This window comes from Vitis vinifera, chromosome 9, assembly GCF_030704535.1.
Source record: "Vitis vinifera cultivar Pinot Noir 40024 chromosome 9, ASM3070453v1".
Taxonomy (NCBI): domain Eukaryota; kingdom Viridiplantae; phylum Streptophyta; class Magnoliopsida; order Vitales; family Vitaceae; genus Vitis; species Vitis vinifera.
Window position 1 is genome coordinate 17,421,749 of NC_081813.1, and position 24,329 is coordinate 17,446,077.

The window sequence follows — 24,329 nt, forward strand, 5'->3', positions numbered from 1 at the left end:
TGTTTACTACTATCTTTGCATTTTATTTTATACAAATATTATATTTAACTAAAATTATGAAAAACAATAAGTGTTATTTAATTAAAAATGATAAAAAAAAATTATTAATTCAAAAAAATAATCTTTGTCTAGAATATAATTTTTTTTTTAACAAAAATATCTTATTAACCTTTTTGTACACGTGTTAAATCATTTTTATAAAAAGGAATTTTAAAAAATTAGATTATTTTCTTAAATTAGGGTTTTTTTTTCAATTTTAAATAAGTGGGGATTGAGGGCTGGTTTGTTAATTGTTTTTAAAACAATTTTTATTTTTGAGTTATTTTTAAAAATTAATGAAAAATAAATTATTATATATAAAATTTAGTTTTAAAAATATTTAAAAACTTATTTCATAAAATTTACAAATAAACCCCTATTATCCGAGTCTTTGACAAAAATATTCTAAATAATAATAATAATAATAATTTTTTTATGAGTAGGTGAGGAGCATGACCATCCTAAAGTAGTCTTAGTTCGAGATTTCTTTCCCTTTGGGTCAGCGCACGTGGAATGCTCATCATATTTATTCTTTACTTTTCTCCGCTACAACAATTTAAGAAAATTACTATTTTTATAAGATGGAGTCGGAAAATTTGACTATTAAATGTTCTAAATTATAAAAACCTTTTAAGTTTTTTTTTATATTATTAAAAGAATTTTATAATTTTATTTTCACCCAAATTAAAATCTTTTAAACTAGAAAATAAAGTTCAAGATGACATGCTTTTAAGAAGACTTTTAGAAAAAAATCTAGAACTTAAAAAAAATGTTTTAAATTAAATAATTTTATTTTCAAAAATAAAAGCCAATTTAGAAAATTGCAACATCAAAATACTACCAGCAAAATTGAAAAGTTTGATAATTTGACAAAAAACCAATTTGGAAAATTGCAATTTCAAAATACTACCAGGAATATTGAAAAGTTTGATAATTTAACAAAAAAAAAAAATTAGAAAATCACAATTCCAAAATACTACCGACAATATTGAAAAGTTTGATAATTTGACAAAAAATCAATTTAGAAAATTGCAATTTCAAAATACTACCGACAATATTGAAAAGTTTAATAATTTGACAACGACAATATTTTATTTTTTATTATTTTAAAAAAAATTATATAGATAACAATGAATATCCTAAAATTAAAGAAAGTAAAATTTATTTTCTAAAATTAAGGCAATCAAATATTCTTATTATTTTATTGTTGTTTCATTCTTAATTATATGCATCTCTTTCATTATTTTCATTTTCATATGAGCTCTCGTAGATTATTTTCTATTGTAACGGTGTATTTCTTTGGTTATTTCCCTTCGTATACTTCCTCGAGTTATAACGAAAATGAATATGAACAACCAATTTGTTTTTAAATGGTGAAGATATCCTTTGGTGAAAACTTGATAAAAATACCAATTTTTTTTTTTTATTGGCATTGTAACACTCAACAAGTGTGAAGCCTTCTCCTCAAATTAAAATTTCTACCATGATTGTGTTATTCAAATAAAGTTTGTGCATGCTCTACGAGCGTTTTTTTTTCCTCCTCTTTTTAGGTAGTTAGTGATTGTTTATACCTTTAAAGAGTTGACACTAACCAATTAAAAGAATAGTGAGGTGGTTTAATAAGCATAATAAGTTGACATTTTTTTTTCATTTAAAAGATGATAAGAACATTGATGTCACGATCTAAGAGAGTGATTTGGTTTCATCACAATAGGAAATTTATAGCGTTGAACTTAATTAAAATCAAATTAGATCACTCATCGAAAACTTAGTTTGAGAGGGCTTGTGAGGATAGATTGAACTTGTTATGAAATTTGCTCACTATAATTTGGATGATATATCATTTAGCTTGGTAGTAATCGAGTTTTTTTGAAAAAAAAACCCGAATTTGAGCCTCCTCCCTTGACTCTAATACCATGACCCCTATTATAAAACCAAAGTAATACACATTATAACCAAAAGCAGAGTTTGAAACACTCACCAACCTCAACTAATCAAATTATGAAAATCTCAATCTAAACCTAGACTATTTGTCAACAAGTCAACTTATGGAATAAATCCTTCTTTAAGAAAAAAGGTTATTGAGAAGAAATTAAAAACTAATTTCTTTTACTTTATATAAACTATTTCTTTTGTAAAGTTAATATTTGTAAAGTTAATTACTCTTAGACCATGTTTTACACATGGGAATAAGAAATGAGAATGATTTTTTTTTTCTTTTTCCATTCCTATATCTCCTTAAATAAGAATGAATTCGGTGATTCCAAAATCAAAATAAAAAATTATATGTGACATTTTTTGTTTTTAAATTTTTGAAAAGGGCTTTTAAAAATAACTTCCACTAGGGAATTAAAATACCTCTTATTAGAGGTAATTAAAATTTCACTTATAAGTTAGATTTTATTTCCTTTGAAATCATTCTTGATTTTATTCTTATCACCATTTGAATTATCCAAACACGATAATGAATGAAATGTTCATTCCCATGTACCAAATGTGACCTTATATTAATTTCATATTTTCATTTATTAAAAATATTTTTTTGTATCATATTAAATATACTTAAATTATTAATAATGATAATCTAAGTTGATTTCTTATTGATTCAGCATGGAAGACTATCATACAAAATGTCAAGTCTTCTATGTTGAAAGAAATTACTCCAATCCTCAAAACCACCTTTTAAACAACTAAAATTCATGCTCTATCCTCACGGTCATTCTTTTCCTTTTCCCTTTTTTTCTTCTTTTCTTTTTTTGCCCTTCATAGAATAAAACCTAAAAGTTATTTTCATGTTTCTCTCAAAGTAGATGCTGAATAGTCTAAATTCCATATGTGGACTTGCCATATACGTTGATGCATACCAAAAGATTTGCTTTCATACCATAGAAAAAAAAAATTCCACACATTCGGAGGAAAATAATGACAAAATAATAACTCTTTAAAAATAATTCAAGTTTCATACATTGTGGGTCAAAAAAAGTATGTAAAGTGGTTAAATGTAGTACATATATCATTAAAAGGTACTATCAAAATGATCAAATGTAATACTTTTGAAAAAAAAAAGAGTATTTTCACACTTTTTTTATCTTTGTGTTCATACCATAAAAAAAAAATGTTTCCAAACACTTGTGTAAAAACAATTATAAAATGGAAACTCTCTAAAAATAATTCAAATTGCATGTACTTATCGGTCAAAGATAGTACGTAAGGTAATAAAAGGCAGTACCTATATAATTAAAAGGTAGTATTTGTCCGATGAAAGCTTTATTTTCTATTAAAAAAAACAAAAGTATGAAATACTAATTATTTTATATAGTTGTTTGAAATATATATTTTATAAACATGTATTATTTGAACACACTTTATTGTAGATACACTCGTTGTTCGTTTGAATGAAGCTAATCGAAAAGGATATTATGAGTCGTGCATCAATACTTATTTTGTGGTATTTTTTCATATAAATGTATGGAAACACACTTTAAAAAAATACGAAAAATGTTTTATTTAATTTTTTTCATAAAAGATATAAAATATAAACATTATTTTATAATAAAAAAATATCACGCTTTTAAATTTTTTATTTAAATCATTATTTGACATAAGAAAATTGTGATAAAATTTTAGAACATTAATAGAAAAAAAAAAAAGTTTCCACACACATTCATAGGAAAATAATGACAAAATAATAACTCTTTAAAAATAATTCAAGTTTCATACATTTGTCGGTCAAAAAAAGTATGTAAAGTGGTTAAATGTAGTACATATATGAAAATGATCAAAGGTAGTACTTTTGAAAAAAAAAATGTACTTTCACACTTTTTTATCTTTGTGTTCATACCATAAAAAAAAAAAAAAAATTGTTTCCAAACACTTATGTAAAAACAATTATAAAATGGAAACTCTCCAAAAATAATTCAAATTGCATGTACTTATCGGTCAAAGATAGTACGTAAGGTGATCAAAGGCAGTACCTATATAATTAAAAGGTAGTATTTGTCCGATGAAAGGTATATTTTCTATTAAAAAAAACAAAAGTATGAAATACTAATTATTTTATATAGTTGTTTGAAATTTATATTTTATAAACATGTATTATTTGAACACACTTTATTGCAGATACACTCGTTGTTCGTTTGAATGAAGCTAATCGAAAAGGATATTATGAGTCGTGCATCAATACTTATTTTGTGGTATTTTTTTCATATAAATGTATAGAAATACACTTTAAAAAAAATACGAAAAATGTTTTATTTAATTTTTTTCATAAAAGATATAAAATATAAACATCATTTTATAATAAAAAATATCACGCTTTTAAATTTTTTATTTAAATCATTATTTGACATAAGAAAATTGTGATAAAATTTTAGAACATTAATAAGAAAATATAAATGGAAAAAGTTGGTCAAAGTTGGTCGGTGCTACGGTGATACAGGAAACACTGGATGGAGCCTTGATCAATAAATTCCTTGGCAGTATTAGATAGACTGATGGAGTATCGCACGTGTATGTATTCCGGAGTAAAATAAACAGTGGCTAAGAGATGAGATCCATTGAACCAACGTGTGTTCACACTTGACACACGCCCACCCACGAATACCAACTTCCAAGTTGTCAACTACTCCACTCCATCCAAACACGCACCCCACCCCACCCACCGTTATAATCCATTCGTCTCTTGTCCTCTTCTGGTCTGGAGTGAGTGTGTAGAGCGTGGCTGACGACCCATCTTCACTGTGTTAAAAATGTGCACCTTTTCAATGCCCCCACAAGCCAAATTATCTTACTAATAATAACAATAATATACATATCACACTAGCGTGGAAAATGCGTTTGCCTCAAGGATGAAAACGTGCCAAGCAAACGGACACCACTCATAAAGTAGAGTTGGAGAAATCTAAGACATCAAAGGTAGGATTGGGTCAATTTACGACTTCTCTCTACCCAAATTGAAATGAATTCATTCATTTTCTTTGCTTTTGCGGTGGTGGGCTTGACTTTGACTTCATTCTCATGCCACAACCGACATCTTTCTTTTTTATTTTTTCTTCTCTTTTTTCATTTGCGCTTCCCCAAGCCCACAAGCAAATAAACGATCTCTCTACTTGCTATATAAATATCTGATGGAAACTCCAAACTCAAGACAACTTCTTGGCTGCCTTTCAGAGGGAATATTCAAGTTCTAGGCTGCAACTCGTGGAGATTCTTTTAGCTGAGTTTGATGGCTATGGATAGTTCTAATTGGATGGCCGCTTCATTGGATCTTAATGCTAATCCTCTTCGGCTTTTCGATGATACTCCGGTACGTGAAAATATTAGTCTTGTAGGGGTAGATGGTGTTGTTGGGATGATTACATATGTGCTAGATTTGGGGTTCTTATTCTTTTTTTTTTCTTTTGGTTGCAGAAGAAGGAGGTGCAGGATGATTTTACAGGGTTGGGGTTGAAGGTCGTCTCATTGAAAGAAGAAGAGGTGAGTCTATGGAGGACTTTGAATCTCGAATATATATGTAGCAGCTAGCTTCAAAGAAGCATTTTGTTAAGACTTTTTATGATCTTCTTCCTTTATAAGATGATGTTTTGATGAATTCCTTCAAAACCCGAATATGTATACATGCTTGGGAAAATTGAATCAAATCATAGATTATGGAGGAAGAAAAGAAAAGAAGTTGTTCACGTAATTGTAATTGGGGTGGTTTCTGAAGCTGTGTTCCCCGTTTTCATGTACACAGACAGGTGTTCTTGTGGAGAAATTGAACCAAGTGAACGCAGAAAACAGGAAGCTAACGGAAATGCTAACAGTGATGTGTGAGAATTACAACGCTTTGAGAAGCCATGTGATGGAGTATATCAGCAAGAACCCCGAGAGGGAATCTCCTTCATCAAGAAAAAGGAAGGCAGAGAGCAGCAATAATAACAGTAACAACAATGGAGTCGTTGGGAACTCAGAAAGCAGCTCAAGCGATGAAGATTCATTCAAGAAACCAAGGGAGGAGACTATTAAGGCCAAAATCTCAAGGGTCTATACGCGAACCGATGCATCAGATACCAGCCTTGTAAGTCCAAAACCCACAAATAATTGGCGACTTTGGTGGATTATTCTGTGAACACCATCCGGATAGTGAATGATCGATCGAGCAATTTCTTTATGTTTTACAGGTGGTGAAGGATGGATACCAGTGGAGGAAATATGGCCAAAAGGTCACCAGAGACAACCCCTCTCCGAGAGCCTACTTCAAATGCTCTTTTGCTCCTAGCTGCCCTGTCAAGAAGAAGGTGAGCCTAAACTTGACAATCCCACCTGTGATTCGTCTTTTTAGGAACTTGTGTCAAGGTCCGGATTGAAATTGTCCATTGAGTTTTGCTTAGCATTCTAAGCTGTTTTCTGCAATTTGTTTCCTTTCTTCAGGTGCAAAGAAGTGTTGAAGATCAATCTATATTGGTAGCAACCTACGAAGGCGAGCATAATCATCCACACCCTGGTCGAATTGAGCCCACATCAGGTGCAAACCGATCCGTGAACCTCGGTTCAGTCCCCTGTGCATCCTCACTCAGCTCATCAGGACCTGCCATTACTCTTGACCTCACAAAGCCCAAGTCTAATTCTGATGCCAAGGCTTCAAAGTCCCCTGAACTTCATCACTTCTTGGTGGAACAGATGGCCTCTTCGTTGACCAAAGATCCAAGCTTCAAGGCTGCACTTGCAGCCGCCATTTCAGGAAGAATTCTCCACCATAATCAAACTGAAAAATGGTGACTTTCAGAAGCTTCAAAGTGTATGTAAATATAGAGATCGAAGACGGGGAAGAAAAAGGTTTGAAGCACTTGCAGCCCAAGTCCAATGTTAAGACGGTTGAATTCAGCAGTTTCCAAGTTGAACATATCGAATCTGACTGACCCACCCAAGCCTAAAGGGGCGGCTTGGGTTGAAAACTTTAGAGCATAGGAAAATTAGGATTAGGCTTGGATTGAAAATCTGCATCAAATTAGGTTTCAGGTTTAGGGCATGTGGACATGGAGACAGGCCAAGACGTTGTAACTATTCTACTGTTTTACTTAGATTTTTACATAAAGTTTTATCGATGCAAGTCCAAGTTTCTCATACTCTATATTAAGATTTATGATGAACTCTTATCATGAACCATCCGGTTGAATTCATTGTCATTGTCCAATAAGTTTGACTAAAATTTGCTCTCATCAAATGTAGAATCTTTTTCGTTCCCAAAAGTTTTTCAATTTGTAAAATGATTGCAGCTTTTTCAGCAATGGCGTAAGCTGACCTCTTCAATCAAAAGTTGACCACAAATTTGGATTCAATAGTAGCGAAAGCCCCAGGTATTTGATTGCAAGTGGATTTCACATGCCCCAAATTTGACTCTATTAACATCCTTCAACACAAATATATTATAAAATTCTTAGAGATGGAGACAGTCTTGCTGCAGCCTCTGAGTGATTATTTAAGATAGGAAAGTCCGAATGTTGTTGGTATTGTTGAGCAATATTATCACCTTCTCTTTTCTTTTGGCCCTAAACAAAAACACCAACCACGCACCCACACACTGATGGCTAACAAAAACAACACCATTCTACTCGATGTGGTAGCTAAATAAAGATTTGCCCATTCACATTTTCACTGTACACAGGTGGCCAACATCAATCTCAGAAACTTTATCAAGCACCTTCTTCATCTTCCTGCATGCCAAATTCTATATTGTGACCCACAACAAAAAAGCAAAGTAATTCATAAACATTTTATACATACTACTTTCCCCCACCATCCCCACCATCCTCACCTCTCTCAAGTACAGCTTACTACTTTCCCCCACCATCACCAAACTGGATACCTGGAAGCTGGAAACCATTCAAACTATAACTATTTTGACGATAAATTCAAGTCTCCCATTGCTCTTGCTAGTCCCAGGTCATTTATGTTCTCAGGTTGTTTCCCTTGGACCCTGTTTTCCCATGCATCTACACACTCTTGGAATCTGAAGCAACTGGTGAGATGGTCATTTGTTATTCCAGCAACCTGCATGAACACGTAGATGACTGTCGGTCCGACACTCCTGAAGCCTCTTCTCACCAGGTCTTTGCTTATCACATCTGCTTTTGCTGTCTTGACTGGAACTTGGCGGGGATAGCGAAACCTACCAACCATAGGCTTATGGTTTACAAAGCCCCATATGTACTGGTCAAAGGAACCAAACTCCCCTATTATCTGCATGATCAACAAAAGTGCAGTTTGCATCAGTCATAACAATAACATCAGATTTATGTTGCTTTTTCATTTTATTTCTTTGGCAGGCAGGTAGGACATTTTGGGGTTCGTGGGGTGGAAAAAGTTTTTTCAGACCCAAAAATATTGTACAAGAATATTCTTTCAAAATGTTGTACAAGAAGAATAGATGCTTACAAGCATCCAATCAGCTTAAAGTTTAACAAGGCAATCAAAACCTTGAATCATCACATATTTATTTTATTCACTTGTGCTTACTGCTTACACCACAAAAGTATTACAGATGGTAAATTGATATTATAATGATAGCAATCACCCAACCAATGTAATTTGGACAAGTGAAATAAAAACCAGAATCATCTACACTTATAGCAGAAGTTCATTGGAGAATATTACCAAACATCACCACATTCTAGCCTAGATTCTTGCCCAGAGTTTTCTTCACAAAATAGATGGTAATTGATGCACAAGACCTTAAAAGAATACATTGTAGTCAGCAAGGATTAACAAGCTACAAATAGAAAGGAAGAGAACCTTGCAGATTTGACGTGCATTTTCAATGACGGATCGCAGCTTCAGATCCGATACTAGAGAAGTAGCAGGACTCCCTGGTGTCACTATTTTCTTCTCATTTAATTTTGAGACAGCAATTGGATCAAACTCCAGAAAAACTTCCCTACATGAGGATATTTGTCACCCTAATCAGCCAAACTAATTCGTATTGATCAGGAGTAACCAACTGATGCATCAAATTCATTTAAATTCTTGAAGAAGTATCAAAAGCACCACAGGTCACCAATACCTAAATATATGCCTTTTTTGGAGGATGGCAGGCCATGTAAGTTCAGCCAAAGCACCTGATAGGACGAGCAGCTCAAAATGTCTCCTGCATGTCGTCAAAAATAATCAGGCATACTAAGGAACACATAATGAAGTTTTGACTTGAGATAAAAATTAAATAATAATACTAATAATTACAATAATAATAGTAAAAATACACAAATACATAAACACACACATCCATGGCTTGTGAAATTTTAGTTTTGAGGTTTACATACTTGTCATCATGGACTGGAACTCCCCATTCTTCATCATGAAAAGCAGCATAACATGGATCTTTGTACACAGAAAAACTAGTTAGCAAATAGAATTCAGAAATGACGGCAAGGAAATTGTAGTATACACAATCAAATTGATGAACTGCTCCTCAACTTGGTGAAAGTGGAAAACAAGATGTGCATAGAAAAGCTTTTCCTGGAACTGTTCAAGATCATTAAACCACACACACACACACACACAAGGGGAAGGAGGTAAATGACTCCAAAAAAACATCATGCTGTCGCTCACTCAAGTCATAGCAAAGTGTCCAGATCTTGATTGGCATTGATAAACCCAAGATGGCAAAGATGCAATGCTGTAACCCTCCAAGGCAACCTTCTGACTTCTACTCCAAGAATGTAGTGAGTTACTCCAGCAGAACTGTTCATTCTACTCTGGTGAGTTACTGATCACAGTGTCCCGTTACTGTAATGGCGAACAAGTAAAGATGGTTTGGTCAATATGGTTTAGTGTCAGGCACAACCATGAGAGTGACAGTATTTTCTCAAATTCCTTTTCTCTAAATTTTTTTACCAGTTCATTTATTTTCCAGAGCCTCCATCTTCCCTCTTTCTGAATGGTCACCTTTGGCATCCACTTGGAATTCCAGCTTTGTATGCAGCCTTATAGATATTGAAGTTGGGGAGTTTGCCTCATGCTTTTGGGTCCAGGACAAGTATTTCTCCTATTCTTTTCAGGAAAAGAGGATCTGGCAGTTGGAGCTGGATGGTAAATGCTCTGGAAAATCCTTCTTTGAAGTTCTTATTTCTAGAGGCTGTTGGATCTTGCCGTTCTTGTTACTTTGATTTGGGAACTTAAACTGCCCTCATGAGTAAAAGTCTTAGCTTGGAATATGGTCTCATTGAGAATAAATACTTATTATCTTCTGCAGAACAAAAGAACATCAAAGGTGTCATCTCCTAGTGCTTGCTATATGTGGATATGTGGTCCTTAGCAAGTTTTGACTGTATCCATCTAGCATGGTTTGGAATTGCAAGTGCGGCTCTCGTTGTGGCATTAGAATTGCCATGGATAATGGGTGTTGTGTAATGGCATGAGTATATTGAAACCTTTTAGGATTTTAAATTTCTATTAACTCATTGATATGCTTGTTTTGACACCAGAAACCTCTAAGGTGGCTGAACTGGTCACCACATTAGCCACAATATCAGAACAACCTAGTAAAGCATTCAGTGGGAGGAACATTCAAGCAGAGAAGGCTTACAACATTGTCACAGATCTTGACCGCATTTTTTTTTTTTTTTTGATTGGTAAATCTTGACCGCATTTCTAGTTCCTATTACATAAATCTTGGGACAATATCAACATATAACAAGCATTTTTATTTTTTTTGATTAGTAACATATAACAAGCATTTAAAACCAACAAGGATGACTTAGTGTTCTATGATATGAATGTAAAATCAAGATCAAATCAACCCGTTGATACAAGAAAAATTTAAACACAAAGGTATTAATTTCAATCAAATATTAGTAAAATATCCCACTGATTCAATGGGGTGGATGAGGATCATCTAGACTCTAGTGTCATTTGCTTCACCAATTAGTCTTGACAGTGGTCTAGCTTGGATAATGATTTTTTTTTTGTTTTTTTTTATAGACAATGGCAGATTGAATTAATAAACGCTTAAAAACAGGGGGTTAACCCTATGTATACAGGGGGTGTACCCTATGTATACAGGCAGTATACAAACAAAACCCAACCAGGCTGCAGAAAGGAGAAACAAGACCTACAATAGGGAGGCTAGTCTCCATTAAGGACACCCAAGATTCCAAAAAACAAGGGATTGTCTAACTCCAAAACCTGCTGAGACCACTCTAAAAAGATAATGATTTAAATTATGGTGACTGGTTATTCAATTAAAATACAAGGGCTTAACTATGGACATACCATTTGTTAAGGATGTGCCCTCTTGCCAATTAATGGTTGACCTGGAAGAAACACTAATGTATTTGATAAATGTTTCTATATATTTTTATACAATAGTTAATTGTTTCATTTATCTCGCTTTAGAGTACCCTGTCAAAAGATATTTTGCCCAGTTCCACAAAGAACTTTTCACTGAAAAGCCAAGAATTTACTTCTTTCCAAGCTGATTAGTGGGTGATTATGGAGTTTCTTCAGAATTTAATCTCAGCTTTTACTTGGAAGCTTGACACCTATTGCCTATTTTGTTATGACACATGATAACATTTTCATTTTCTTGGTTTGTTTCTTTCATGGCCTGCACTCTTCTTAGAAATATTTTTTTGATAAGCAAAATGCAAAATATATTAAAAGGTGCACCAATTACTCTTTTTAGAAATATTAATACAATCCTCTTATTTATCAACCCACATAACACTTAGCCATATTCAAGCTCAACAGAAACAACAATATATAAAAACCCAAAAAAAAAAAATATTATCCTAACTAAGCTAAATCACAACACAAGGAAAGTGAAGTAGAGGAAGATTGAACAGAGAGGATCATCAATTAGGTTTCAGAATGAGCATGAAAAGCTCTTGGAAGTTAAAGAACTTCAAATTTAAGAAGTTACAGATGCAAACAGGAGAATGCAGTATTTATTTCTTCCTATTTAGTTCAAAACAGTATATGTCTTCTGTTTGAATGCTGAGAAAAATATTAAATCTCTCATTATTTAGGATGCGAGGGACTAAAACCTGAACTTAACCCACTAAAGCTAACTGCATTAGTTGACTTGCTTTTCCACATTTCTAGCCAATCTTACTTTCTTTCCTTTACTCTCCAAGTAGAAACTAACAACAACAAAATCAACAGAAAATTGTACAGTTTTTATGCGTTTAAGCAATGGAAAATGCACAAACACAAACATACCAGTGTTGGGCGTTACCCAAGCACACCTCCTCTTCGCCTGCAAAGCACAATTATCCGATGCTACCGATGGACGACCACCGGTCTTCTCAACCTTGTCCGCCTTCGGACTAAAATGCTTCCTCCGAATCGGAGTGCTACTCCGACGAGACGACGCTCGACTGCTCGACGATTCTGACGACGAGCACGACAAATTTAGCGGCAAATCGGACCGTAGCAGAGGTCGATGATCCAATACTGGAGGGGAAGGAGGAGAGGAATCAACAAGGGATACTGGCAGTTTCACCTTCTCATCGTTGGCTTTAACATGAGGCGCTTTCTCTGCTTTTCTGTGAGGTTTGGCGGAGGGTTTTCGAGAATCGATTGGGCGGACATTGTTGACGGCGGGAACCAGAACCGGCCGAAGCTCGGTGTCGGCAGTAACACTGAGGGGCCGGAGTCGAGGGGGTCCGGACATTGAAGGTATAGAGGGGTGGGTTAGGGCGAAGTAGGAGATCAGGGCTCAACAAAAAATATGCATCTGAAAATTGTGGCTTGTGGCCTGTGGCTTTTGGCTTGAGAGTAATGGAGATGGAGATTTTGAAATTTGTCACTACCAAACACTGCTCAGCTGAATGCCAATGGAATGAACCAAATATCATTAGGAGCGCGCGAGAAAAGGCACTGGCTCATTTTGCCCTTTTGTTTTTTTTTTTTTAGGTAATATTTTATTTTTAATAAAAATGGGATGTGAAATTCCCAACCCTTGTGAGATTTTTGCTCATTTAGATGAAAATTACGTTATATGCACAAAGTTGAATGCTCATTTAACCACCGGTCTACCCACCCATGCGGACAAACACCGCTTCAAATAAGAGTGTATTTGATAGTGATTTTTAAAAGTGTTTTAAATTTTTTATGTTTGAAAAATAAAAATTTAGAAGTATTAGAGTACATTTGGTATAATGATTTTAGAAAATGTTTTTAGTCTTTCTAATACTTGAAAAATACAAATTTTTAAGTATTAGAAAAGCCAAAAACACTTTCTACAATTAGTATCAAACACACTCTTAAAAAGGTTGAGAAATATTTTCTAAAATAACTACTAAATATGTTCTAAATTATTTTTTAAAAATGCATGTCACATGTTTGTGACAACACGAGGAACTTCTTCGTCTTTGAGAAAAAAGAATAGGAGTGTTTAACTTTTGTAAAAAATAAAAAATAAAAAATCGTTCTAAACTCATTTCTTGAAGATACAAGTTTAATATAATTTTTTATTATTTTAAAAAAGGTACTATACTTGTTTTTGGGAAAATAAAAAAATAATCCTTGTATTTTCATCCATATCTCAATTTGACTTCCAAATCATACTCTTTTTTTTAATAATGTCATCCCTAAGTATGCTCAAATATTAAATAAATGATTTTATTAAAAAAAAATTATTGGAACTTGATGCAAAACTCATATGATAATCATATATACCATTTCATAAAATTTTATGTGAAATGTTTGTGTGTGTTTATGTGACGATGCATCCTTACAGGTGTTATCCACTCAAAATAGTGTTTCTTCTCAAGTCTAAATATTGAGACAAAGATACTATCCTACTAAAGAAAATTACCTTGTAATTAGACAGAATATGTCAAGAAGCATATTAAAGGAATTACATATTCATTACTCTTTCGAGATATAATGTTTTGAGTATACAAAAGCAACCTTAGGGACCTCTTACAAACCTTGTACAAACATAAGGAGAGGCTACATGTGGATACTTTATCCAAAAAGAAGCAAAAAAAAAAAAAAAAAAAGGAACAATGACTATATCCTTTGTTGTTTGTTCTCCAAAACTTGCTTGATACTAGTTCAACTAGATCTTCATATGAAAAATTTAGGAAACTACAAAGTGAGTATAACCTAGTGAATGATAATATAATGAAGGTTTTAAGTTAGTCAATCTAAAATAGAAAAAGATTTTCATCATACTAGTAACATTCAATGTAAATAATATTGAGTATAACAATCAAATAAGCACACATCATTAGACAACTTGATACATAATCAGTCAACCAAATGCACAATCCATGACTACAATGTCATTCAAACTCACGACAAATCCTCATATCATGCAATAACCACTATAGTGCCCCTTTCTCCATCAGCATATATCATATATATGCCCATAAACGACATATATCTCACATATCATGGTGCCTTATAGATATAATGTCTTTACATCTCTCAACATGCTTTTTATACATACTGCTCCAATGCTCTTTCATCTTTAACTAATGAACTTTCATATGAATTGAAAAATGAGGTAGGATGGGTAATTGATAAGATCTAGTATGGATCATACATGGACAATAATTGGAGTCTTTATATGTTAGACTTAGGGGTGTGACATACAACATCAACATGAGAATTATTATCTTTGATATTAGGCTTTTTGTCAAATTCTTATTGGGATTGATCATCCTTAGACGGTTATATCCTAATGAATGGAGGCCGACATCCTTAAGTTTAAAGCCTCAAAATATATGGATATATATATGAAACGAGGTTGATTAATAAAAGAAAATATCCAAGAGGGAGGAAAGGTGAATTTAGTGGATAAAAACTTTACAAAAATGGTTCAATTAAACAATAAAAAGAAACAATTAAAGCAAATAAGTAAAGGATAAAGGGAAAAGTGCAAACACTTTATAGTGGTTTGACAATCCCTCCTACATTCACTCTCTTTAATTTCCTTTCTAAGTGAGGCTTCCACTAATCAAGGCTTCAAACCAAACATTCAATCTTATACACTTGAATTCATGGTCCAATGGGTACTACACTCCCTTCAAATTCTTCAACAACTTGAAGTCTCAACCACTCAACTTTAAGCAAAGAAAAAGGGATTTTATTACACTCAACCCTAGCATAAGTAAGGCTTAATACAAATAAAATAGTTAGGATGGTATGAAAAGGTGCACTAAACGATTTGCTAGTGAAAGACTTAATTCACTTGAGTAGAGAACTTTGAATGAAAGAAAGTGAATGGTAAGCATATAAATATATGTTTTCTTTTCTTAATAAATGCATAGGAGCTCTCCAATTTATAGAAAAGCCACTCAAACACCCAAAATTGGGCAAAAAGCTCTTGACTGATTGAGCTTCAGTTTGACCAATTGAGTAGCTGTTCGGACATTTAATACTCTGCAGGTGGTTGTTGGTGAGATTTAGCCTTGACTGGATCTCAACCAATTAGACACTAGCTACTGAAAGAAAAGGAATATTTTTAAGCAAGCTTAACCAATCCTCAACCAAGAAGGCTTAATCGGTTGAACTGGTTCAATCAATTTAGTGTACCCTTGACTAGTTCGGTAAAACTAGCCCAAAATGCTTCTAAACTTAGTTCTAATCTTCCAATAACTTAAGCATTTGAAAACAAGAGGTATGAATGAATGCATTGGAAGTGCATAATTTTTATTTTTTTATTTTTATTTTTATATCCTAAGTACACCGAGGAGATTCATCTTACATTAGTTTTTAAACGTTCTAAGTCTTCAATTATTTTTATTTTTAAATTAGTTATATTAAAATAAATTTAATTCATAAATAAATATTTTTTTCATAAATTTTTACATTTTATTTTTATGAAAAATAAAGTTACATGTTATTTTACAAATATTGAAAAAAGAGAATATAAAAAATAAATTAAAATATTTTCTATTTAATTTTAGGGAAATTTATGTAACCATACACCAAAGGGCAAAATTTTGCCTTTTAGAAACTTTGCTTTTTTACTTTTCAAATTCAGTGGATTTTGGGAAAAATAAATGACTTTTCATTCATTGTAATAGTGATGTTGAGGCCCTTCCAAAAATACCCTCCTACACTTTAACAACTCTCCTAGTTGGATCAGTTGCTTGGAAAAGCCACATAAGCAAGGTCTAAATCATTTGTCCACTTAAGCCAATGACATGGCTCATTTACATGTCACCGTCCAACTAGACACTCAACGTGGATTGATTTTTTAAAAAATATTTACTAAAATATGACAAAATGGATAGTGAGATTCACTCCGAAATCCCTTATTCTGTCTTGAACCAAACCCCCAAATCCCTTATTCTCTCTTGAACCAAACCCTAACTCCAAAACCCCATATTCTTTCACCTTCTTTCACAGCCATAATTCGTGAGGGAAGCTGCAGTGAAAACAAAGAGAGGTGGCCTGAGCTGAGAGGAGCTTTCCTAAGTACGAATGTAATGGATTTATGAGTTCATTTGGGTTCTTATTGTTTCTTGTTGAGATCAGATCTAGCCTTCCTTATTTCTGTAATTGTCAGCTCCATGTTTTTAGTATGTATTTCAACCATGCCTTACTGCACAAATTGTCTATCTAGCTTCAGGAATTGTCAGAAGAACTTTATTTTCTGTGTAGCATCCTTTGTCATCTCCTTCAGAGCTTCTTTCAATGAAGAAACTGTGTTGTTTAGGTTGAGGCAACATTGCTTCCTCGTTACCCAACATGAAAATTATAGATGATATTGTTGGTCTATCTACTAGGAGTTTTTGTTATTCATTATTTGTCTAGATGTCATGTGGATGAGAATTTAATGTTTAAAGTTACAAAAATTTACATGTAAGTTATTTTAGGTTTGTGAGTAGATATGGAGAAAAGATATAGGTATATATACATATATATTGGAAAAGACATGTAGCTGACAAGCTAACAATATGAATAATCCTAAATTATGCCTCATTTATTTGAAGTATCCTAAATTTGTTAAAAGACATAAATTTGAAGTGCTAGACAATAATTCTAAGTGGTTTTGCTTTTCATTTAGCATATTATTTTTCCACTGTCAATTCCATATATATTTATTTGTTTCACCTTGCTTCCTTTTTCTTCGTGCTAGTATTGCATTATCACTGGAAGCATTACCTGTTAAAAGATTTCTCTAGGTGGATATTGACTTATGATTGTACTCTTTATCATACAGTTTGCAGAATAGGTTTTGAGCTGGATGTGCCTTTTTGGCAAGAGCATTGCCTTTTTAATTTAATTTTTTTTTTTTTTAAGTTGCATCTTTTATGAGAAAAATATCTTTGAGCAACCTCCCACACGGTACCTTCCACTGTTTAGTTCCAAATTATGATAAATACTCGTCTTCCCATATGTAGGAACTTCAAGTTTGCATGTAGTTTTGTTTTTTGGAGTCCTATATGTTATCTTGGTGGGTGGGTATTTTTATAACTTGGTCCATTCCATAAAATTATATTGTCACAACAAAAGAAACCTTGCCTTGGAAGTAGACTGCATACTTGTACCAAAGTGTTTTTGGATAATTTCAAGTGAAGTTTGATCTTGAAATAATAAAATATGTTCCCAGTGTTTGATGATAATTTTGACTTGGCTTTCCAGTTTATTTCTTCTTGTTACTCAAGTCTCAAAATTCTCAGGCTAGCTATATAGAAAGAAATTGCAATTGGTCATATTCCAAGCCTATATATATAAACATTATAAAGGTGGAACAAAAGAATGTGGGTTAAGGTTGAATGATAGGAGTGCTGAAATTGGATAAGATGTGTGTTATAATTATTTTGTCCACCTTTTAAGTAGCACATGATGTTGTAGTTGTGGAGTACATGCTTATGAAATAGTTTAGTCCTTACTCCAATTACCCTATGCTTTGGTGGATGGGCTTCCAATATGAGAGGCCAGGTCCACCCCATTCACACTTACGTCTAACATTTTTGTCATCTACAGACAACATATGGAATTACTAGCCGTTTGACAACTATTTCCTAAAACAGTTTTTGTTCTTCAAAATAAAAAAATAAAAAAAAATGTTTTCACAATCAATAAATAGAAAACGATTTTTTTTCTTAAATGCAAAATACATGGTGTTTAAAAAAAAAAACATCTTTTAATTATTTTTATTTATTTTCTTAAGAGGTTATTTTAAAAAAATAATTGTATAAATATAGAAAATAATTAAAAATAAGATATTGGAAATAAAAGTTATTTTAAAAATATATTTAAAAGCATAGAAAACATGTGAAGAAAATTTTAGGCTTGTTTGGTAATTGTTTTTTAAAATAGTTTTGAAAAATAATTTTTAAGAACTGTTTTTTAAAACGGTTCTTGAATGATTTATAAAACAAAGGTATGTTAGAAAATTGAAATGTTTTTAACCTATTTTTGATATTTTTAAAAATAATTTTTATATTTAGAGCTTTATTTTTAATCATTATACATATTTATATAATTATTATTTAAAACATCTCTTAAAAAACAAGTAAAAACACTAGAAAACAACAAATAAATGTTATTTAAAAACACTATATTTTTTGTTTTAGAGAATATAATACAGTTCTATACATTAGTTCATTTTGGTGATACACACATAATTCATACCATGGTAACAAGTTTAGGTACAATAATTAAATCATACATAAATTATTAATTTAGTACGAGAAATTAAAATTTTATATAGTCATTTCATTTTTTCCTTCATTGTTTTTCATCATTCTTGTGTGGAGAAATGGTTCTCATACCGCAATGATTTTTTAGGTTGCTTTGTACAACATCCCAAAACATGATCCAAAATATGGTCTTTAATTTCTATATTTGAGCTCCTTAGACAACAAGCTATTAGCCTCCCAGACCATTGAGGTCGCCCTATCCTCCTACATAATCTATCGGTTTTTTCTTCTAAATTCATAACTAACCTTTTGTTCCTTGGTCTAAATTGAGAATTGACCTTTTAAGTTGTACCCATTTCACGGACTTTGTTCTTAAAACATTGTTTTAAACATTTAAAATAATATGGCTTTTATTTATTAATATAAAAAAACATTATATTTTAATTCACAAAAATATCAAAATTTACATGAACTGTTATATATATATATATATAACATTTTCAACGCTATTACTACTACTTTATAATTTTAATAATAAATTTAAGAAATTATATCCAAGACACTTACTAATTATAAATAATGAATAAAAAGAATCTCTATATTGATTTGGTTTCCACTTTAATAATCAGTAGTTTTTTAATTTCGATTGTTATTTCTAAATTGTAATATTGTCAACTATATTGATTTGGTTAGATGAGTATGTAAATTTGAATCATACCATTTTTTTAATCAGTTGACCCACTGAAATGCACATTGTGTGTTTCTATTTGGGCAGTGGGTATCATAGTGGGTGGCCCTATATATAACAAGTTGACCCTTATTTATAACCATATTATTGAGAGGTTAGGGGAAACCGATCTCAATGATTTTCATTTACATGATGTAACAAAATGTTTCCCATTTCTTTGTTAATATATGTTATATTTATGTAATAATTATGATAAATGTATATAGGAACACTATATTCACATTGACATGTGTTTAACATTTGATTAATTTATTATTGAATTATGGTTGTTTAATGCAATGATAATATGAACAGACAGTGTCGTTGTTCTGGTCGTAGATTCCTCTCTGGAATACATTTTCTCTTAGAAGTGAAGAAGGATGTAATAAGATAACTTAGTTTTGGTGGGCTATTGTAATTAGGTTGTAAGGAGGTTAATTTAGATTTATGTTTTTGGTTGATAAAAAACACAAACATTGCTTATTCCCAACTCGAGTTATTTGGGGGTAAGAAGATTCCTTTGACATCTCATGATGTCGGGATCACGTTGGGCATTCCACATAGTGGAAGAAAGTTAATTATTGACAAGGAAACTGTTAAAGCTAGTCAAATGCCGAGTTTGCAGGATATAGAGTCAATGATGGTTGACATTGATGATATTGAGGAATTTAAGCGGGTCTTTTTTATTTTTGCGTGTGTAACCTTATTGGCACCCACATCTCGTTTGGAAGGTAGTCACTCATTATGGTATACACCCCAAGAGCAGTTACTTGGGAACATAAATTGGGGAGAATTTGTCTTAGAATTTTTTATTCAAGCTATACATGAACATAGGAGGAAGGAAAGTATTTAGATTAAAGGGTGTTTGATGTTTCTACAGGTAACTACTTGTCTTATTTATAAGTATATGTTCAAGTATTTGATATTTAATAATGGTTATACACTATGTTGGTCATGATGTTACCACTAATTATGTCTTATATAATGCAACAAATATTCTACTTTTCAATATCTAATTTTCCAGCCATGTGTGTGGAACTTACCACTCATCGCATTACTGCATGGAACGATTTTTTGGTGAAGCAACGCATAAAGTTGGAGTTGGAAATGCTTGGAGGATTTGGCAAAGTTGAGGTATAATTAGCTTTTAGTTATATTAAGATAGTTGATTAACACTGTAATTGGATTATTGGGATGACAATTTACATGTTTTGCAATGATAGTTGGTTAGCACATCGGCGAAGCAAGATCCAACAGAAATAAATAAGGCTTCTACAATTGATGGCCCAGTTGATCCAAATGAGATTGAAGACTTTGATGTAATCCTTCATACTTAATGACTATGAATAGTAGCTTATATTAAGTCTCAGTTTAAATTTATGTCATTTAATGCTCCTTCATTATGTTTGACTTAGGTTATTTGTGCTCGCATGGAGGCAACACGATGTCAAATCACTGATGCATAAAGTCATCTTAATAGTCTTATTGCATTATACAATCATAACATGAATATGTTGAGGACTCGTTTTACCTCTTCACACTATTGCATAGATGAAGGCCAATCGTCAAATTCTCATGAACATGTGAATGAAAGTGGTGCACCATTTGATACAAATAATGCACAACATTCACCTGTTCATTCTGGTGGTCAAAGAAGATACTTTGAAGATGGTATTGGATGTACAAATGAAGGGGTGTTGGAAAGACCCAACGTAAAAGAGGGTGTGTTATTTGCAAACGAGGATCACCTTCACCCTAGGCCACACAATATGTTGGTGTTAGTGCAATCGTGCATGGACAACAATGTGGATGTACCGCCATAAGCCTTAGAAGAAATAAGACCCCAAAGAGTAAAAATGAAAGCACGTCGTTATAGGCAACGAGCAGTTGTGTGCAAGTCACCTTTTGTACAATTATGTGTATCAAAATACAAAAGGTTGACTGAGGAAGAGACACATATTGCTGACTATGTGTTTGATAAGTCAAAAAATCCTAAGTTAGTCCCAAATCACAAGTTTAGCAAGTGTTGTTCTTAGAATACTATGATTATGGATTTGTCTAAAAAAAAAAATAACTGACGTCTTGTGTTTCATGTAATTAATAATGAGGTGCTTTGTGCATACGGTGGCTATGGCGTGACACGAGAACAACTTTAATGCTTAGTAGAAGAGAACTTCATTGATATTCCGGTAAAGTTTATGATAAATAAGAAAAAATACCTTCATCTTTCTATCGATCATTTTAACTAATGAAGAGGCATTATGTAGGTGATTTACATGTTCTATCGATACATGAATGCAAAAGAAGAGAATCCTTCTCGCAGACACTTTTTTTCTCCATACTTTAGGATGAGGTTTTTTTCCCTGAGTACACCAAATCTTGTCCCTAATATAAGAAACATGTATAGTTTTAGTCATACATTGTTACTATGATCTCAACAACTTTTTACAGGAAATATGTGGTTCAATGAGCAAGTCAACCTCAAAATCAACACTAAAGAAAATATTAGGTGACTATTGTGTTGATCTTGAATGTTGCAACCAGATAATGCTTTGCTATTGTAGTGATTACATAGATTGATGACAACTTTATAAATTTTCAAATTTATACTTCAAACATTTAAGCCTTCATTGTTGTTATGATGATTATGTGTTTTGTAGTTTTATATCCCTTTATTCCAATTTAATGAATGGGTGATCATGGTAATCAATTTGGAAGCTAAAAGGGTGGATCTACTTTCATCATATCATAGCATGCAACAGATTCACTTTGTTAATGAATCTTCCAAAGTTGTTGGAGTTGTGCTGCAGTTATTAAAAAATCTCTTCAAACGGAATGATATGAATATAAAGAATTTACATCCATAGTATGTAGATATTGTACATCCAAAATTGTTAGTTAATTTTTTTTTCATGTATTCATTTTCAATCCTAACTGGGTCCTACGTTAATAGCATGTCACAAATTATACTCGTTATTGCAGATGTCATACTGGGATGTATGCTATTTTATATATGCAACATTGGGATAGAAGTGGTCTTAATAGAGCCATTAATTATGTAAGTTGTTAAATATGATGTTATATTTTTATTTTCAAATCTACATGTTAAATGTTATTGGGATGTAGGACCTAACATAAGTTTAATGTGTAGGAACGCATGAGCCTTAAAAGATTGAAATTTGCAATTCATATGGTTCTTGATAGCAAAAATGAATTTGGTGAAATAGTTGCAACTAATATTTGGTCAACCAACGATGCATAATAGTATTCGGTAACCTTCACAATTAATTTATTTTGTTATATTTCATTCAATTCTTTAACTTACATTCTAATTTAAACTCTTACTTGGTCATCGATAGTGAATAATAGAATTTGAGGCTATGTCATGTCTTCTTTATGGTACAATAGAAGGGATAAGTTATCAATACCTCTATTTCCAGTGCATGCATGGTTCATTTTACTACTAGGTTAGCTGATATCCCCTCCATATAGAAATAAAACTATAGTAAATGACATATTTATTTTTTTAGGTTATCTTACTGACAATTTCTTTATGCTTGTGTTGTACTCATTCTTCGTAATTGAAACTTCCATACAAGACTTATATGAAAAGCTAAATTGACAATATTTAAAACCCTCTCAATCTTTTATATTAGCAGACCAATGGATAATACATATAGGCACCTTGCAAGACAGTTATCTTAGTCGTCTCATCTTCATTTGTAAATAGATGCAGCATTTATAGCTGGTCCAATTGTGATTGAGGCTCTTCAACAAGTGGTTCAGACTCGAACATCTATGGTCTATTACAATCAAAAGGTGCTTCCAGGATTTTCGCAATCACCTTAGTGAAGATGGTTACTGTCATTTGATAATCAAGTAAGAAAAATTAGACGACTCTTCATCAAGTGTTTTTCTTTTTTATTATCTTGCATTTAAATGTTTTTCTTCTTTGGTTAATAGATTTAGAGTAATTGGTACAAGTTTTTACCTCGACTGCAAAGGGTTTTTTCTTTGGTCTTGATCATCGTGGACATTCCATTGCTTTATTATTTCTATTTGCAAAATGAGAAATAGAAATTGTTTTTGAAGCTATCATATGCTATTTGTTATTTGTTTTTTCTTGTGTTATAGTTCAAATGAATTACATTTGTATATTATCATTTGATATTAGGATCTCATTGAATATGTCCTTAAATAATATTTCCCCCTCTGCTTTTTTTGTCCAATTGAGATGCAAAAGTGGTCTTATGCCTGTGCAAAGCAATTGATTTAGAGGTTGATTTATGGTGACTTAAATTTTCCATCAATGTGGATGTTTCTTACCATCCATGTGTATCATACAGGCTTGAACTGAAATTTTGTTTCATTCTTTACAAGTAAGGGGGCAGAGCATGGCCTACAATTCAGCATTGTGAGGCCTTTTAGCAGGATTGGGCGTATAATGGAATTTATTATTGGCATGGATGGTTTGTGGTAGTGTCATTTTCTGGGTTTGTGTTTAATGGGTTTGTAAATGTAATAATTTTCTGGTGTAAATATATTGTGAATGTATGTTGTTCTTCAATATTATGGGATATGTTACATGATAGTGTAAGTGTAATAAAAAAATATGTACCTTGGTCATGATAGTTCAAAGATGCCATTCAAGTCACATGATTCACATGGGGGCCTTGGCAAAAAAAAAAAAAAAAACAGATTGTTAACCAGTGGGCATAATCGTGGCCAACCTTTACGTGTACGGGCTGCCTCTTTTTGGCTGATGACCTTTAATCATATTCTTTAGTTTTGTGTGAAGTGGGTAGTAGCCAAAATAAGGGTTGTCCTGTTAGATCATAGGCAGTCCTGTTGTTTTTCTTATTTAAAATTGGCTTTGTATTATTTGAAGAGTCAGTAAAAGAGAGGTTGGCCCATTAACACCATGGGAAGGCATTGGAACCTTTACATTGTACCCTTAGAATCAATGGGTTTGATAATAT

The 24,329-nt window shown here is 32.4% G+C and overlaps 2 protein-coding genes across 2 annotated transcripts; one reads left to right on the forward strand and one right to left on the reverse strand.

Annotated features, from left to right (window-relative positions):
• Positions 1–5,238: 5,238 nt before the first annotated feature.
• Positions 5,239–6,799, forward strand: LOC100253480 (probable WRKY transcription factor 40-like). Its single transcript, NM_001280990.1, is given in 5 exon segments — positions 5,239–5,344; positions 5,449–5,514; positions 5,774–6,097; positions 6,201–6,317; positions 6,451–6,799. Coding segments are annotated over 5 exon segments (936 nt in total). The 5' UTR covers positions 5,239–5,263; the 3' UTR covers position 6,799.
• An 838-nt stretch (positions 6,800–7,637) lies between these two features.
• On the reverse strand, positions 7,638–12,877 carry LOC100258710 (uncharacterized). Its single transcript, XM_002264446.5, has 5 exons — positions 12,235–12,877; positions 9,336–9,393; positions 9,080–9,163; positions 8,812–8,953; positions 7,638–8,259 (listed from the first exon to the last, which is right to left on the reverse strand). The coding sequence occupies exons 1-5, from the start codon at positions 12,686–12,688 to the stop codon at positions 7,915–7,917; spliced, it is 1,083 nt and encodes a 360-aa protein (XP_002264482.1). The 5' UTR covers positions 12,689–12,877; the 3' UTR covers positions 7,638–7,914.
• Between the last annotated feature and the right edge of the window lie 11,452 nt (positions 12,878–24,329).

Bases quoted from the DNA above. Each gene is read 5' to 3' on its own strand.
- LOC100258710 (XM_002264446.5), bottom strand. From the start codon at position 12,688: ATGTCCGGACCCCCTCGACTCCGGCCCCTCAGTGTTACTGCCGACACC. The intron at 9,394-12,234 runs GTATGTTTGTGT...CTGTGTACAAAG, and splicing joins TTGGGTAACGCCCAACACTG to ATCCATGTTATGCTGCTTTT. The intron at 8,954-9,079 runs GTATTGGTGACC...ATCCTCATGTAG, and splicing joins CAAAAAAGGCATATATTTAG to GGAAGTTTTTCTGGAGTTTG.